General features: G+C 53.7%; 1 protein-coding gene across 2 annotated transcripts in view; it reads right to left on the minus strand.

Annotated features, from left to right (window-relative positions):
• Positions 1-13808, minus strand: part of PTPRS (protein tyrosine phosphatase receptor type S) — a gene marked incomplete at its 5' end in the record, with an annotated part of 63626 nt that overhangs the window by 33454 nt on the left and 16364 nt on the right. For both annotated transcript variants that reach the window (XM_082837259.1, XM_082837258.1), the window contains one exon: positions 9777-9887. In XM_082837259.1, the coding sequence (XP_082693385.1) occupies positions 9777-9887 (111 nt within the window). The remainder of the gene's footprint in view (positions 1-9776; positions 9888-13808) is intronic.

Genomic DNA, 13808 nt, shown 5'->3' on the forward strand with positions numbered 1-13808 from the left:
GGGGGAGGGGGCCCACTTCAATGCTGCATATTAATTCTAGATGTGACTCAATGTGACACGTCACATTGTCACATCACAGCCCTGGCAGAATAAATAGGATATTAATAATAATAATAAACGAGGGAATGAACTTGAACGTTGAGAAAACAGGGACATGTTCTGTGCATTTCTTAGCGGGGAAGCGAATGCAGCCTTCTGTCCCAATCTTGCAGACCATGAAGGCAGCAGGATGCATTTCGGGGGCTCCATTTTCGGAAGCTGCATGGGTTTCGGGGTTCGGGGGGAAGGGGCGGGTGCTAATGGGCACCTGAACTGCCAAGAGGCACGGCTGCCCCGTCGGAGATGTTTCCCTGCAGTGGAAAGGACCTGGGTTAGCTGGTAAACCCTTCTAGCCAGAAGGAGCTTGTCCCCGGCTTCAAGGAGACACGTGGATGTGCCCCCAGCTTTGGGCAGTTCAAGGAGTCTTGTCTCAAACTGTAGAGATGACGGATTGGAGGCTCAGCAAGGCTAAACAGGGCCACCAAGTGACTTTCGGCAACCCGACCTGCCTCTAATTTTCACATGGAACTGCGGTTGCAGCCGCACCCCTAAGGGGGTCGCTGTAGGGGTGTCTGCCCTGTTCTACGGAGGAGGGGTCTCACTCGCTCTCTCTCCGTGGGTTCCAAGCTGGAAATCTCAATCCCTGTTCTCTGAATCCCCGCTGGAGAGAAGGGGGAGCTCCGTGTGGGCGGAGGGAGGGCCAAGAAAGCTGGCAGCCCTTCGGAAAAGGAAGCCCCGCGAAAAGTCCAGGAGTCACGCTGGAGACAGGATGGAGGAAGTGGAAGGTGTTCGGCAGCGGGGAGGAGTTGGGGTGGGCAGGGAGGGGAGACAGAGGGGCCATGCAGACAGACTGGGGGTGAGGGGCGGGGCTGGGCTCTGAGATGGGGGAGCGGCTTTTTGGCAGGGCTAGGTGGAGGTATCGGGGGAGAATGGGGTCCGGCCAGCCAGCGGACGCGGTCCAGGCCAGCCGCCGGCATCCACAGCGAGGCACGAGTGGGATGCCCAAACGCTGCGTTGTCATGGAAACGGAACACAATGGGGGATGAGTGTGAGGGAGCTAATTAATCAAGGACAGAAAAACGGCATCGACATCCAAAACAAAACCAGGGGAACCAAATGAAAAAACAAAGTGGGGTGGTGGGGGGAAATAATCCAAAAAAACCAACCAAACAAAAAACCCCTCCAAAACACCTGAAAGCAAGAAAACAAAAACAAACAAAAAAACATGGAATGGGTGTGGGGCTGAAAATCGGGGTCTGAAAGGAGGACGGCTGTGGCTTCCCCAGGGAGGTGCCCCCCAACCCTGGCAGAACACAGCATCTGGCCTCCCCACCCAGCACCCAAGGGTCCTGGCAGAGGCTCGAGGCGGCCACAGTGGTGAGATCCTCATCGAAAAAGCACCTTCGGAGCAAACCAACCCAGCCACAGAAGCCCCACTTCTCAGTGACTCTCCCTGCTCTTCGTTTAGAGCTGAACAAACAGAGGCCAAGTCACTTGAATCACACAGCAAGGTAAACTCCTCAAGACCTCAGAGTCCCATGGAAAACCTGCTCCGGCAGAGGTGGGGGGCTGATGAGGCTGGATGAGCCCTGGGAAGGGCCCTCATCCTCCGGGAGCCTCAGTTTCCTCCTTTGTGAAATGGAGGCCATCGGTGATGTGTTGAGAAGGCCATTAAGCTGACCGGGGCAGTGCCCAGCACACAGAAGATGCTCAGCCTGGGCATGGACCAGTGAAGTTTCCTTCTGGCCTTCCAGGATGCTGGAAAGATCAATGAGATGCTCATCATTGAGGGAGTCTGGGGATGAATTAGTTTAAAAAAAAAAAAAAAGGAATGGGAAGAATTTCTATTGAATCCCTCCCACTTTGAGAGGCCAGTGACCTCATGCCCATTTTGTGGAGGAAGCAGTGGAGGCCCAGTGAGGAGCTAGGGCTAGTTGGAAGACACAAAGAAAGGAAGTGGTAGGGCCAGAGCTCAAAGCCAGGTATGCCTGATCCCTACCTCTGAGATAAAGTGAACCTTCTCTTACCATGGTAATTAGCAAGAATTATATCCACGTGTCCCTTCTTGGCTCTTTCAAACTTGTGTCCTTACCCTCTGGGGATACCGAAGAGGGCAAAAGTACCCATCACCCATATCCACCTATCAACTGAATAACCATCAGTCGAAAAATATCCAGCAGCCATCAAGATAAGTGTCCAGAAGCCATCAGTAAAAGGTTCGTACTGAAAGGGATTATTGGAACGTCAAAGGGAATAAGGGCTAGCTTTAGGATTTAAAGGTTAATATAATCCCAATTTATGTGTGTAAGGCTCAACATCATGTCCCAAAGACCCTGTTCACATGGGATCTTATCTTAAAATATCTTCCCTTAGGAGTGTCATAATTTGGAAGGTACCTCTAACACTTTCCAGAAGTAGACACAAGGCATACATCTTGAACACGTAACAGACTTGCTGTACAGGGTTGTTAATTATAAGTCAGTTAAGTGTGGGAGGGCATTTATCAACAACTGTAATTCTGGTGCTCACAATCCCCAACATGGCCGGCAGCCATCAATTAAATGGATCTGCCAATATGCTATAAAGGCTGACACGTTAAGACACTTTGCCCACTTGCTTTCTCACCTACCCCGTTCGTTTCTAAGGGTGTGCGGCAGGAAGAGGGCTGGTTTGCCACGAGTTAGGGGAGGATTGTGCCCATGAGCACTAGGCGGCTTAAAACCCCCTGAGGGGGGTCTCATAAGGCCTCTGGGCATCCTTCCAGTTGGCGAGGGCGGGCGGCTGACGCTGTGTTCTGCCCAGTTTGGTGCTGACTCCCACCCACATCATCTTTCCACCCCTGGCTGCAAGCTTGAGGTGCAGGTTAGCAAAGTAAGGTGGGCACGGAACCCATGGGACGGAGTGGCCCCGCGGGACCCCCGCCCCCAATTACCGACCTGAATGGAGGGTCCAGGCAGGTTATAAGGGGACCACACCAGCCTTGGTCCTCAGCACGCTCCAGCTGGCTCTCGTTTCCAGCTCTTCTCGTCACCGAGTAGCCGGGGGGGGTCCCAGTGGGGGGGACCCGCGTGGGTGAGGGGATCAGGAGGGTGGGCGGTGGGAGGGTGGTGGGTTGGGGGGGGCGGGTCGCTTCAAACCCCGATTCACATGGAAAAACAACTCAAAAACCTTCAAAGCAACCGGGAGACGACCCCTCCCCCAGGCAGGAAGAGGCAGAAACTCAAAAACCAAGAAAGTGGGGGGCGGGGAGGGGTGCTCCAGGGGAGGAGGGGTTGGGGAAGGGTGAGGGGGACAACTCAAAAGTGAGGTGATCTGGTTGGAGCACTAGGTAGGGAACTCAACAGTGTCAGACATCTCAACGGTTCAGCAAGCCACAGCTCTGAAGGGTGGGGGGGCTCTGCTGGGCATTTTGGGGTGGGAGAGGCTGCTGGTGCTCCTCCGGACTCCAAAATGAGGATGTGGATGGGGAGGGGAGGGGAGAGGTGCCAGTTCTGCAGCCTCCACGGGGTTTACTTAAGCTTAGATTACACCTGTCAGGGTACGGGAAGGGGTCCGAGGCCTAATTCCAAAGCCCCTCCATTGATCCCCAGCCTGTGGCCCAGGGAGGGTGGGTACCGCCCCGCGGTCTGCCCTGTGCATCTTCCTTCCCCTCCCCCTTCTCCGCCACCCTGCCTCCCCACTCCCACCACCAGCTCCCTCCGCCATCGGGATAGCGTGCAAGGTCTGGAGGGACCTGGCTGGACGGACCCCTGGCCCACGGGCTGACCAGCGGCCTTGGCAAGCTCTTGTCGTTTTGAGCTGGACTTTTTTTTTTTTTTTTGGTACCCTCTCTCTCCCGATTTTTTTGTTTTCCTGGTTCTAGCAGAAAATGGGATGGTATCTTGCCAATCGACTGATTCCCCTTGTCCCCTCGCCGCGGCCGCCAGAGACACGGGGCTTTCCGAACGACAAGGTGTAATCTAATGTTCCCCTCACCCCCCAAAAACAGAGGAAACAGCAATGCAAAGGGTGTGAGGCAGGCAGCAGGCGAGGTGTCTAGAGCTCAGTGTTCCTGGAGAACGGCCCCGCGCCCCCACCCCCCGACCCGCCATGCCCAAACAGAGGAAAGCCTGCCTTCCCACCCCTGGAGCCCCCTCTCCCCTTGGGATGAGGGTGGGATGAGGAGAAGGGCTGGGTCTTGACCTGCCACTGCCTACCACCAGGGTCAAGTCAGGGGCTTTGGGGGTGAAGGGTGGGGTGGCATGCCGGGTGTGATCAGGAGCCAGGGAGGTCGCCAACATACCCCAGTGGTACTCTTTCTGGAGATACAGGAGGTGGCGGTGGGTGGGTTCCAGGCCCAATATCTGTATCTGCTCTTGTTTGGGGGTGCCAGTAGGTAAGGGGAACACCTAGAGGTCACATCCACCAATTATATGGCTTGGGTGTCAGAGTTTTAATTTTAAAAACAATTTGCCCCACAGAATTCCATGCTATGAACTGATCTGAAGAGGCCTGGGGATGGGTTTCAGATAAAGGGTTCTGAAGAACACCCGGCAATTGGGGCAATCTGGATCCCCCTCTGACATTTTATATGAGTCCCGATCTCTTAGCTCAGCATTGAGAACTGGCGTTAAATTATCTCCATCTGGCTTCTTCCGAGATCCTGAGAATATCCTAAGTCCCTTGAAGGTGGAAAGTTCTTTCCCATGTCTCTAGCTCGCTCCAAGTTCTCTCCGCATGTTCCTACGTCATCGGGTGGGTGGCACACCATTTAACCCGGTCCTGCACCATGGTTCAATAATGCTATAATGCTAGACCAAGTGGTAAAGACACCATCGTTAGCCACTAATGCACACCTTAAAGGCTGACAATTTGAAAGATTTGAAAGAATATTAACAGCCAGGGAGAATATAACCTGATCATCTTCCCACCCTGTCAAAGTCTGAGCTGCATCTTCCTTAGGAGAGTTCTGGGAGCAGAGCTCCCAGCTGCATTAAAAAAAAAAACGGGCTTGGTTTTGACCTTGGTCCTTTGAATATCAGAGATATACTTCAGGAGAAGGGTAACATCTGGATATTCCACCCCCTGGATCACCCAGGCTCAGCAGAAGCTGGAGATTATGAATTGAAGGAAGAGTTAGGTTGAGAGTGGGGATTCGGTGCAAAGAACTCCCAGGACTGCTTGCTCTGGTAACACTGTAAATGCTTGTAGCTTTCAGGCCAGAACATGCCAGGCGGCTCTTCTCTTCTGCTGGGCTGGTACGTATCTGCAAGCGTAGCCTAACATCCAAACTGTTCCCTTTTTTTTTTTTTTTTTTGCCCCCTTCTGATAATCTGGCCACAGAACTTCCTGGGGGAGTGACAGGGAGTAAGATGAGAGATGTGGCTCTGGGGAGGCCACTGATCTCATGGGAATGGGGTTGGAGCCAGGAGAAAATGAGACCATGAGATGGGCTCAGAAATGCATTAGCAAAAAATGAGATCTGAGCAAATGAATTAACATCTGCCCTCCAATTCTTTTCAAAGCAGTTTCCCATAAGCCATCTTATTCAAACAGCAGATGTCTGAAATACATGATGGGGAAACTGAGGTCCCCAAAGGGAAGTGACTTGCCCAAGACCATTTATCTGAACTCGATTTCCCTGTTTCACAGCTTCACTTGCGATTTCTTATGTGCCACGCACTACACAGGGCACGAGATGAGCATTAATTTGCTCGATGGAATCCTCCCAACTACCCTGTGAGCTAGGGAAATCAATGCTTCCTATTATTCAGATGAAGAAATAGGGACTCCCAGCGACCAAGTGACTAGCCCAAGGTCACACAGCCAGGGAGGGGCAGAGGCAGTACTTGAATCTAGGTCTCCCCAAGCAGCAAGTCTGTGCTCCCACCACCAGTCTATACTGCCCCCAAAGTCCAAGTGGTCTTCAGAGACCCTCAGCCACCTCTCAGTTTCAACTCACTGGGACCCAGCTTTAGTGAAGGGGCTGGGAGACCTCTGTCTTCCATCTTTTGGAGAGGTTCTGCCTGGCAGCTCTCACTCTGGATTCAAAAGAGACAGGAAAAATAAATCCCTTGTTATTGCATCTGAAGTCCTCTTGCCAACTTGCCCCTGAACTTAATAATTGGGAGTTCAGAGAAGGCAGGTGAGGGACAAGAGAGAGAAAAAGGTGACCCCAAACAGGCTGATCTCAGCCCTCCACTATCATCAGTGTTGGGTAGTAAGCTGGGGGCTAGTGGCTATAAATCTAAAGGGATATTTTATTGGGGGTTGTTTTTTATTTGGGGTTGGAATGGGGCTCTCAAGGGCTTGCTTTTCCTCAGGGAGGGAACAGAAGATGGGAGCGAACGTCTCCAAGGGTTTCAAGAGTGAGAGAAACACACAGAGAAAGAGAGCCGAAAGAGAGAGAAAGGCAGAGGGAGAGCTGGGGAAGTGGGGGGTGGGGGGGCTGTGCCCAAAGTTCCCCAGGGTTTTCTCCAGAATTCCACAGTTCTGATGCTCAGGTACTCAGAAAGTGACCGTGCTGTGTTGCTGGACAAAAGACGCCTGTGACTGGGCCCAGAGCCTGTGAGGTGGTGGGGGAAGCAGCCAACATCATCTGGGAGGCAGAGGCGTAGTACTAAAGGGCAGAAAAGGGCAGAATAACTGGCCAAGTAGTTCTTCCAAAGTCTGTCATGCTGCATTTTCTGATGGGTGGATCCGTATTGGTACCCAGCCAGGATGCAAAAAGTCATCACACCAGCTACCATGTTGAGCACTGCCTACGCAGTGCCAAGCATGCATCATTTCGGGAGGACGGTCCACTGAAAGGTGGCCATTTCTCATATTTGGACGTGTTGCTCCAATGAACAAGAACTCAAAATGCCGGCTACCCATTCAGCTGTGCTTCAAATGCCTGTTTTGGGGTTGTTTGGGAGGGTGGGAGGTGGTATCACGCGGAGGCAGAAGGATGGACACATGCCTGCTTAAGCTCCCTTCCAACATGGCTGCCCTGTGGGGCTGAGGCATCTGCTCTGGATAAAACAGAGCTGGCAAATTGGGCTGCTCTCCTCACACACCCCACCCAGGCTCTGACCTCCCACCATCTGTCTATGCCACCTCCCTTGTGCTCTTGAGCCCAGGCGGTCACTTTCTGCCCCAGCATCCCAGCTGTGGGACCCTTTCCGCCCTCCTGGATGGTAGTTGGGACAGGAACACTGGCTTTTAAATCACAATGCGTTTGGAGAACAACCACACAACAGCTCAGCCCAAGAAACCCAAACCAAAGAGCACGGAAACACAGGACAGAACCAAAGACAAAACGCTTTGGGGGAGGAGGGGGTTGGGTGAAGGGGATGGGAGGGGGGAAAAAGAAACGAACCAATCGGTTTCCCCCCCCCAAACGAAACAAAATCAAAACATTAATAATTAAATAAAAGGAAGGAAGAAAGAAAAAAACGAAGAAAACCAAAGGAGAAAAATGGAACGGAAGACGAGAAACACTCCAACAGAAGGCGTTGGGAATTCACCAAACCGAACCGACAACAGTGGCATGCAGAGAAGATTTTTACATTCCCCCAGCATGCATCAGGCCCAAGTTACCATGACGACGAGGAGTGCAAAAAACTTAGCAACAACATTACCAAAGGATGCATAGAGGCGACCACAATGCAAGCATCGCATGTGTGCGGCCGGCCCTAGGCCGGGCTGGGCGCAGCTGAGATTTTTGTGTCTTTCTGGGTTTTTGCTCTCACTTGGTGGTTTTTTGTTTTGTTTTGTTCACGTTGAGCTCATTATTCGTATTCGTCATTTTTTTTTTTCGTTTTTCTATTATTTTCTGTGTGCATGTCTGCGTGTGTCCGTGTGCCTGTCTGTGTGCGTTTCTTGCGTGTGTGTGTCACTTTCGGAATGTAAAAATGTGGGTAAAGAAAGTAAAAAAGAAAAAAACACACCAACCTTCTCGAAGCTCTGAGGGATGTAAAGGGGGTTTGATGCAGAACACAATGACATGGGGAGAAGAGAAAAAATAGGGGAGATACAGAGAGTAAAAAGAGGACTTCCCAAGGCTAAAAGCTGCAATAGTTTGTTGATTTTTTTTGTTTTCTTTAAACCAAAAAAAAAAAATTAAAATTAAAAAATAAAAAGAACAGCAACGACCTTTTAGTCTTTCCTCCGCTCTTTCCTTGACATACAAGATCTACATTTGCCTTCCACGATTTTTTTTAAAATTCAATTTTGGAGCGTCTGAGACCCAGGCAAAGAATGGGAAGCTGGACCCCCCCAAAAGAAAGGACCCCACCTCTGGGATGGGGCGGGGGGTGCTGAGGACACAGAAGGCCCCCCTCCCTTGTCGCACCCTGGGCTAGAGGCCCCGCCCCCGCCCTGCCCCATGCCTGCTGCCCATACTGTCCTCCTTGAACTCTGCCAGACTTACAAACCCCCATCCCAGGTGTTTGCAGAGAAATACGCAGGTTAGACGAAGACCAGTCAGTTGGAGTCGTGGACGCGCTATAACTCACCAGAGGTGCCATGGCATCGGATCGGATGTGTGCCCCCTGCCCGCCCCCGCCCCGGCGTCCCCGTCCCCTCCCGCCAGGCAGCCTCCTTCCTCCTCAGAGACGAGATGCAGAACCCAAGGGCAGCCAAGGTGCTGCTTCAGGGCTAGCTGGGGCCGTGCTTACTGGGGACCAAGGGGATGAGGGTCTCCGGGTGAGGGAGGAGCCACACGGCCTCCCAGGTGGAGAACGGCAGGGCCTTGGTGCGTCGAACGGGGGGAAACAGAGGCCTGAAGAAGGCTGGCATGGGTTCAAGTATACAGAGCCAATTGGGGCAGCCCGGGGGGATGAACGGGACCCTGTTTCCCGGCAGGCGGGAGCTGTTTCTACCACGAATCGGATCAGAAACAGCCAAGGGGATACAGGAGATGGAGGAGGAAACAAATTAAAATTTCTGAAAGGACGGAAGAGAATCGACCCGGGGATGAGACGGGGTCCACAGAGACATCTAGGAGCAGGGGCAGCCCCCCCCACAACCTGGCACCTTTGAGGGGACACCAAGGGGCCCAGAAGAAAGTCTGTGTAGCCACTTCCCAGGCCCTCCTTGGGTGGGTGGGGGCATCAGGGCAAGGACCCCTGTGCTTCCAGGCGTGACTCAGTGGGAAACTGACAGCCTCAGCCCAAGCCCCGGGGTGTCTGCCTAAAGGAGCCCTTCTCTGAGGGTGACTAGGACAGCACCAGGCTCTGGGACAGCTGAGGGTGTGGGGCTGGCAGGGGCAGCCTTGAAGACCCCTCCCCAACTCTTAGATTAGGGGGGCGGTGAAGCAGGGAGCTACGAGGCCACGAGTCTGGAGAAGCGAAGCGAGCACACAGCAAAGGGGAGGCACTGCACGACACACCACAGAAGCCGACTCGGATGGGCGGGCGGGCGGGGTGGGGCAGAGGCCTGCAGGCTCCCCCGGCCCTGTAGGCCCACGACTGACCCCTCCGGCCCTGCCCCATTCCCTCCTGCCGCCCCCCACCCCAAGTCCTGCAGCCCACGGGGCGGCCGTCACAAGGCACGGGGGTGGGGGTGGGGGTTGAAGCTGCCCCCATTTTACAGGCGAGGAAACTGAGGTCCAGAGAGGGACACAGCCTCGCCCAAGGTCCCGCGGCCACAAGCGGGGCTGGGCCTGCCTGCTGGGGTCTGCAGGGGACAGGGGAGCCCGGAGGCTGTGAGCCCGAGGAGGGAGGGGGACGGGTGGGGCGGGTCCCTGCCTTCGACCTGGACACGGCGTTCCCTACCTCGCACGTAGAGATTGGCGGGTGAGGAGTAGCGCACGCCAGCGCTGTTGGTCGCCACACACTCGTATTTGCCCTGGTCGGTCTCCTCGCTGCTCTCGATCTGCAGGGCTCCTGTGGGTAAAGGGGACAAGGCCTGGCCCATTAGGGGAAACCTCGAGGTTGAGGTGGTGAGAGGGCTGTCCCAGAGTACTGTCTCTTAGTCGGTCTGGGCCGGAGAGGCAGATGAAAACGCGGAGTCAGCCTAGAAGCCCCCACTGGGTCAGGGCCTCCCTGCCTGCCCTTCCCCACCCCGATCCTGGCCCATCCTGGCCTGAACATACCGCCTGCCCCACACATCCTCCCCCCTCAGCCGGGACCTCGTAAACGACTGTCAAGTGGAGCGACAAAACTGGGGAGAATGTGTTTTCAGGAAAGCACCAAGTGATGTTCTCCAGGGAGGGTGGGGTGGAAAGCAGGTTGGCAGTCCCAACCCCTAGCAGCCGTTCCAAAGACCCTGACACTTAGGGGGCCACCACAAATGATGTGCCAATTCAGGGAGCTGGTGACCGCCTGCTGGTTTCAACCAGTGCCTGTGTGTAAATGACCGTGGGTCTGGGTTCCTCAAGTATGTGTGGAATCCCGGGCCTCAAGGCCCACGGTGTCCAGAAATGGAGACAGGGTTGTATATCTTCAAGGGTGTTTAAATTTCAGGACTGGGTTACCACTCCACAAAAGCAAAGGTTAAGAAGGCCGAGAGTGATACACATCAAGTATGTTTGAAAGCAAAGGCCTGGATCCACGCTTTCTATACCTGAAACTGAAGAGTGAATTTCCCCAGAGATTTAAAGTCATCTAAGTCCGTCAGTCTGAATTCACAGATCTGTTTTAAAACCACGGGCCTGGATTCAGGATTCCGGATGCTCACAAGTAAATGAATTTTCTCAAGTGTGTTTGCAATCACAGACGGAGACCCAAGTCCACGGTGCTCATAGCTTAACGGGGAGAATTTTCAAAAGTGTTTGAAATCAAGTGTGAAAGAAAACCTCTAACCCGTGCCAATAAAGTTGAGGCTGAAATGCCCCCGGCGTGCTTGAAATTATAAACCTGGATCAAAAAATTTGTTGGTCATGAGTGAATAAAAATTTTAAAAAGAGGTCGATTTTCTCAAGCTTATTTAAAATCACAGGCCCAAATCAAAGGTCTTGGTGCCCACAAGCAAATGAAAATAGGGCGGATTTTCCTACAATATGTTTGAAATCACAGGCCCAGATGAAAGACTTCACTTCCCATGAACATGTGAAAATGAATGAACCTTCTTAAGAATATTTAAAAGCACAGAGCCTTGATCACATACTACGGTGCTCACGACTAAATGAAAACGTGGCCAAGATTTCCCCAAAGATATCTGAAACCACAGGCCTGGGACAAATCTTCATTTTCACAAGTAAAATACATCTCTAAGTATGTTTGAAATCACGGGCCTTGATCAAATACTTGAGTGCCCATGAACAAATTAAAAATGAGGCAGAGGTTTCCACAGTTACGTTTGAAATCAAAGGCCTGGACCAAAGTCCTCCTTTTCATAAGTAAATAAAACTGCGTAAATATCTATAAGTACATTAGACTCACAGTCCTGGACCCTGTGACTGGTTGGCTGGTAAATGAAGGTGAGGGAATACCTCCAAATGTGTTTCAATCACACACTGTTTTTGTTTGCTGTCGTTTTGTTTGCTGTTGTTGTTTTTCCCAATCACAGGTTTTGATCAGAGTCCCTGGCACCAGGAGTCCAAAAATCCAGTCCAAGGTCCCAAGCGGACCCCTCCTCCCAGCTTTGTTTGTGGGTGTCCCACGGAAGTGAGGGGAACCCACAGATCGGGAAGTTCTCTCTGGGGGCCGTGGATTAGGCTTCTGCCCCTTCATAACACTTCATACCAACCTCAAGGCTCCAGGGAAGCAGGCAGGCAGGTATTACTATGGAGGCCCAGAGAGGGCAGGGAGCCTGCTCAAGGTCACACAGCATTTCGTGGCAAAGTCAGGACTAGACATGGACTCTTCCCTAGGGCACCCACCCGGGCCTGTTCTAGTCTATTCTCTAAGGGCAGCACCATGGGGCTGCCCTTGAGACTGCCTCTCTGCTCCCTCAAGCTGGACTCTCCACTCCTCCTGCCCCGCCACCCAAATCAAAGCTTCAGAGCTGGAAGGTCCCCTCTGCACGTCCATTGTACAGATGGGAATACCAAGGCTAGGGACGGATGAGGGCTGCATACAGAGCCGTGGTCAGAAGCCTGACTCCCAGCGCTCTGGGTGGGCATGGGAGACGCTGCCCCTTCCTGAGGACACAACCCCCTGACTGCGGCCAGGTGACCCAAAGGACCACCACGGCCACACTCAGTCCCCAGCCACAGATAGTGACATAGACACAGAGACTGCACAGACACTGGGCGGGGTGGCGAGGAGAACACATGTGGAGGGGGGCCTGGGGCAGCCCCCGTGGAGCCTGGGGGGCTGGGCGGGCGGTGAGAGAGAGTGTGAGTGGGTGGGTGGGTGAGGAAAGAGCCTCTTACCTCGGATCGGAGTGCTTTCTGTAAGGGAAGCAGAGAGAGTCAGGTGAATGTCAGAAGGCAGTCCTGGCGGGGCCAGGGGGCCCCAGGGAGGTGGGGCTGGGCCACGAGCCAGGCCTGAACACTCTGTCCCCGGGGGCTGGGAGGGGGCGCTGAGGCAGCCCTGGGCCTACAAACCCTGCAGGCCTTGCTGAGGAAGAATCAGGAGGGCTTCCCATAGGAGGCAAGAATCTCCTGGGGAAGGAGGGGCTGAGTCTAGAAGCCCCTCTGGACTGGCCTGAGGGGCGTGGCCATGCCCCAGGGAGGTCCGTGGCCTCGCCTGGCCCTGTGGGCTGCCTTTCTTCTGGGTCGAGGGAGGGAGGTCCACGACCTCCCCTCCTATTCCTTCTCGGGAGGGTCACGGAATGATGGGGGTCTCGGGAGTCTTGTTAGAGAAGGGGGAGAGGGGTTAGCGCCCCAGGGCTGGGCATTAATAAAGCAAAGGGAAGGTGTTACAAACAGGCCAAGTAGGAGGGACAGGGGAGGGCAGTGAAAGGGGATGGAGGGCAGAGGGAGGGCCCTGCAGCCTCCTTAATGTCCAAAAGGAAAAGAGGAAGAGAACGATCTATCTATGTGTCTATATGGGCGCTGGGGGCTGGGACACCTCAGGAGACCAGAAATGGTGGTGCCGGGCTGGAGTTTCCCACCCTCTGCTCATCTTCCCAGGGGAGATCTGGGCCCCCTCCCTCTCTGCTGAGGACCTGGGCACCCTAAGGCCAGGGCAGGGAAGCTGCCGAGGGTGAGAAAACACAGCTCTTTCTGTCTGGCCCAGGCCCGTTTTGCAGATGGACAAACTGAGGCCCACAAGGGGCCAAGGAACCGTCATGCCATGAGTCAGAGGCAGGGGTGAGCCTTGAACCCAGCTCTCCAGCCTCCCAGGCTGGGGCCCCTCTAGAACTTTAGGGGGGCCCTATATTATCTCTTACAAAATCCCCAACCTAATGGGGCCACTCCCCCTCTTCACACGGAGGGAGGGGAGACAGGAGGAAGGAGGGGAATTTGCCTAAGGCTGCACCATGGAGAGCGAAAATCTGGGTCAGTGGGAATCTAGGTCAGCTCTGGCTCAGGCTGTTTTGCTACACTTGGACCTATCACCGTAGTCCAAGTGATAGAAGCCAAAGGCCAAAGGACAGAACTTCCCAAGGTGGCCAAATAGCCCACGGCCACTATGTTGAGAGGAAAAGATACACCTCTTGGGTATGAAAGGTGGTTTTGCTTTCTACTCCGAGGAAGATGAGAAGTTACTATCACGGGCCAATATTAGTCATTCTTACCTTAGTAAGAATTAGCCCAGCAAGTTGGATTCAGGGGACTTAGGCTGGGCTGGGAAAAGAGGACGAGATACACCCAGTACTAGCCCAGCTGGAACATTCCTCCCTCTCCCTAGATCCAGCCCGCAAACTTCCGTAATTTCACATTTTCCAGCAGTGCCAAGGCCCAGAATGGGGCAGGG

This window comes from Leucopleurus acutus (genome assembly GCF_964270905.1).
Source record: "Leucopleurus acutus genome assembly, chromosome: 3".
NCBI classification, from domain to species: Eukaryota; Metazoa; Chordata; class Mammalia; order Artiodactyla; family Delphinidae; genus Leucopleurus; species Leucopleurus acutus.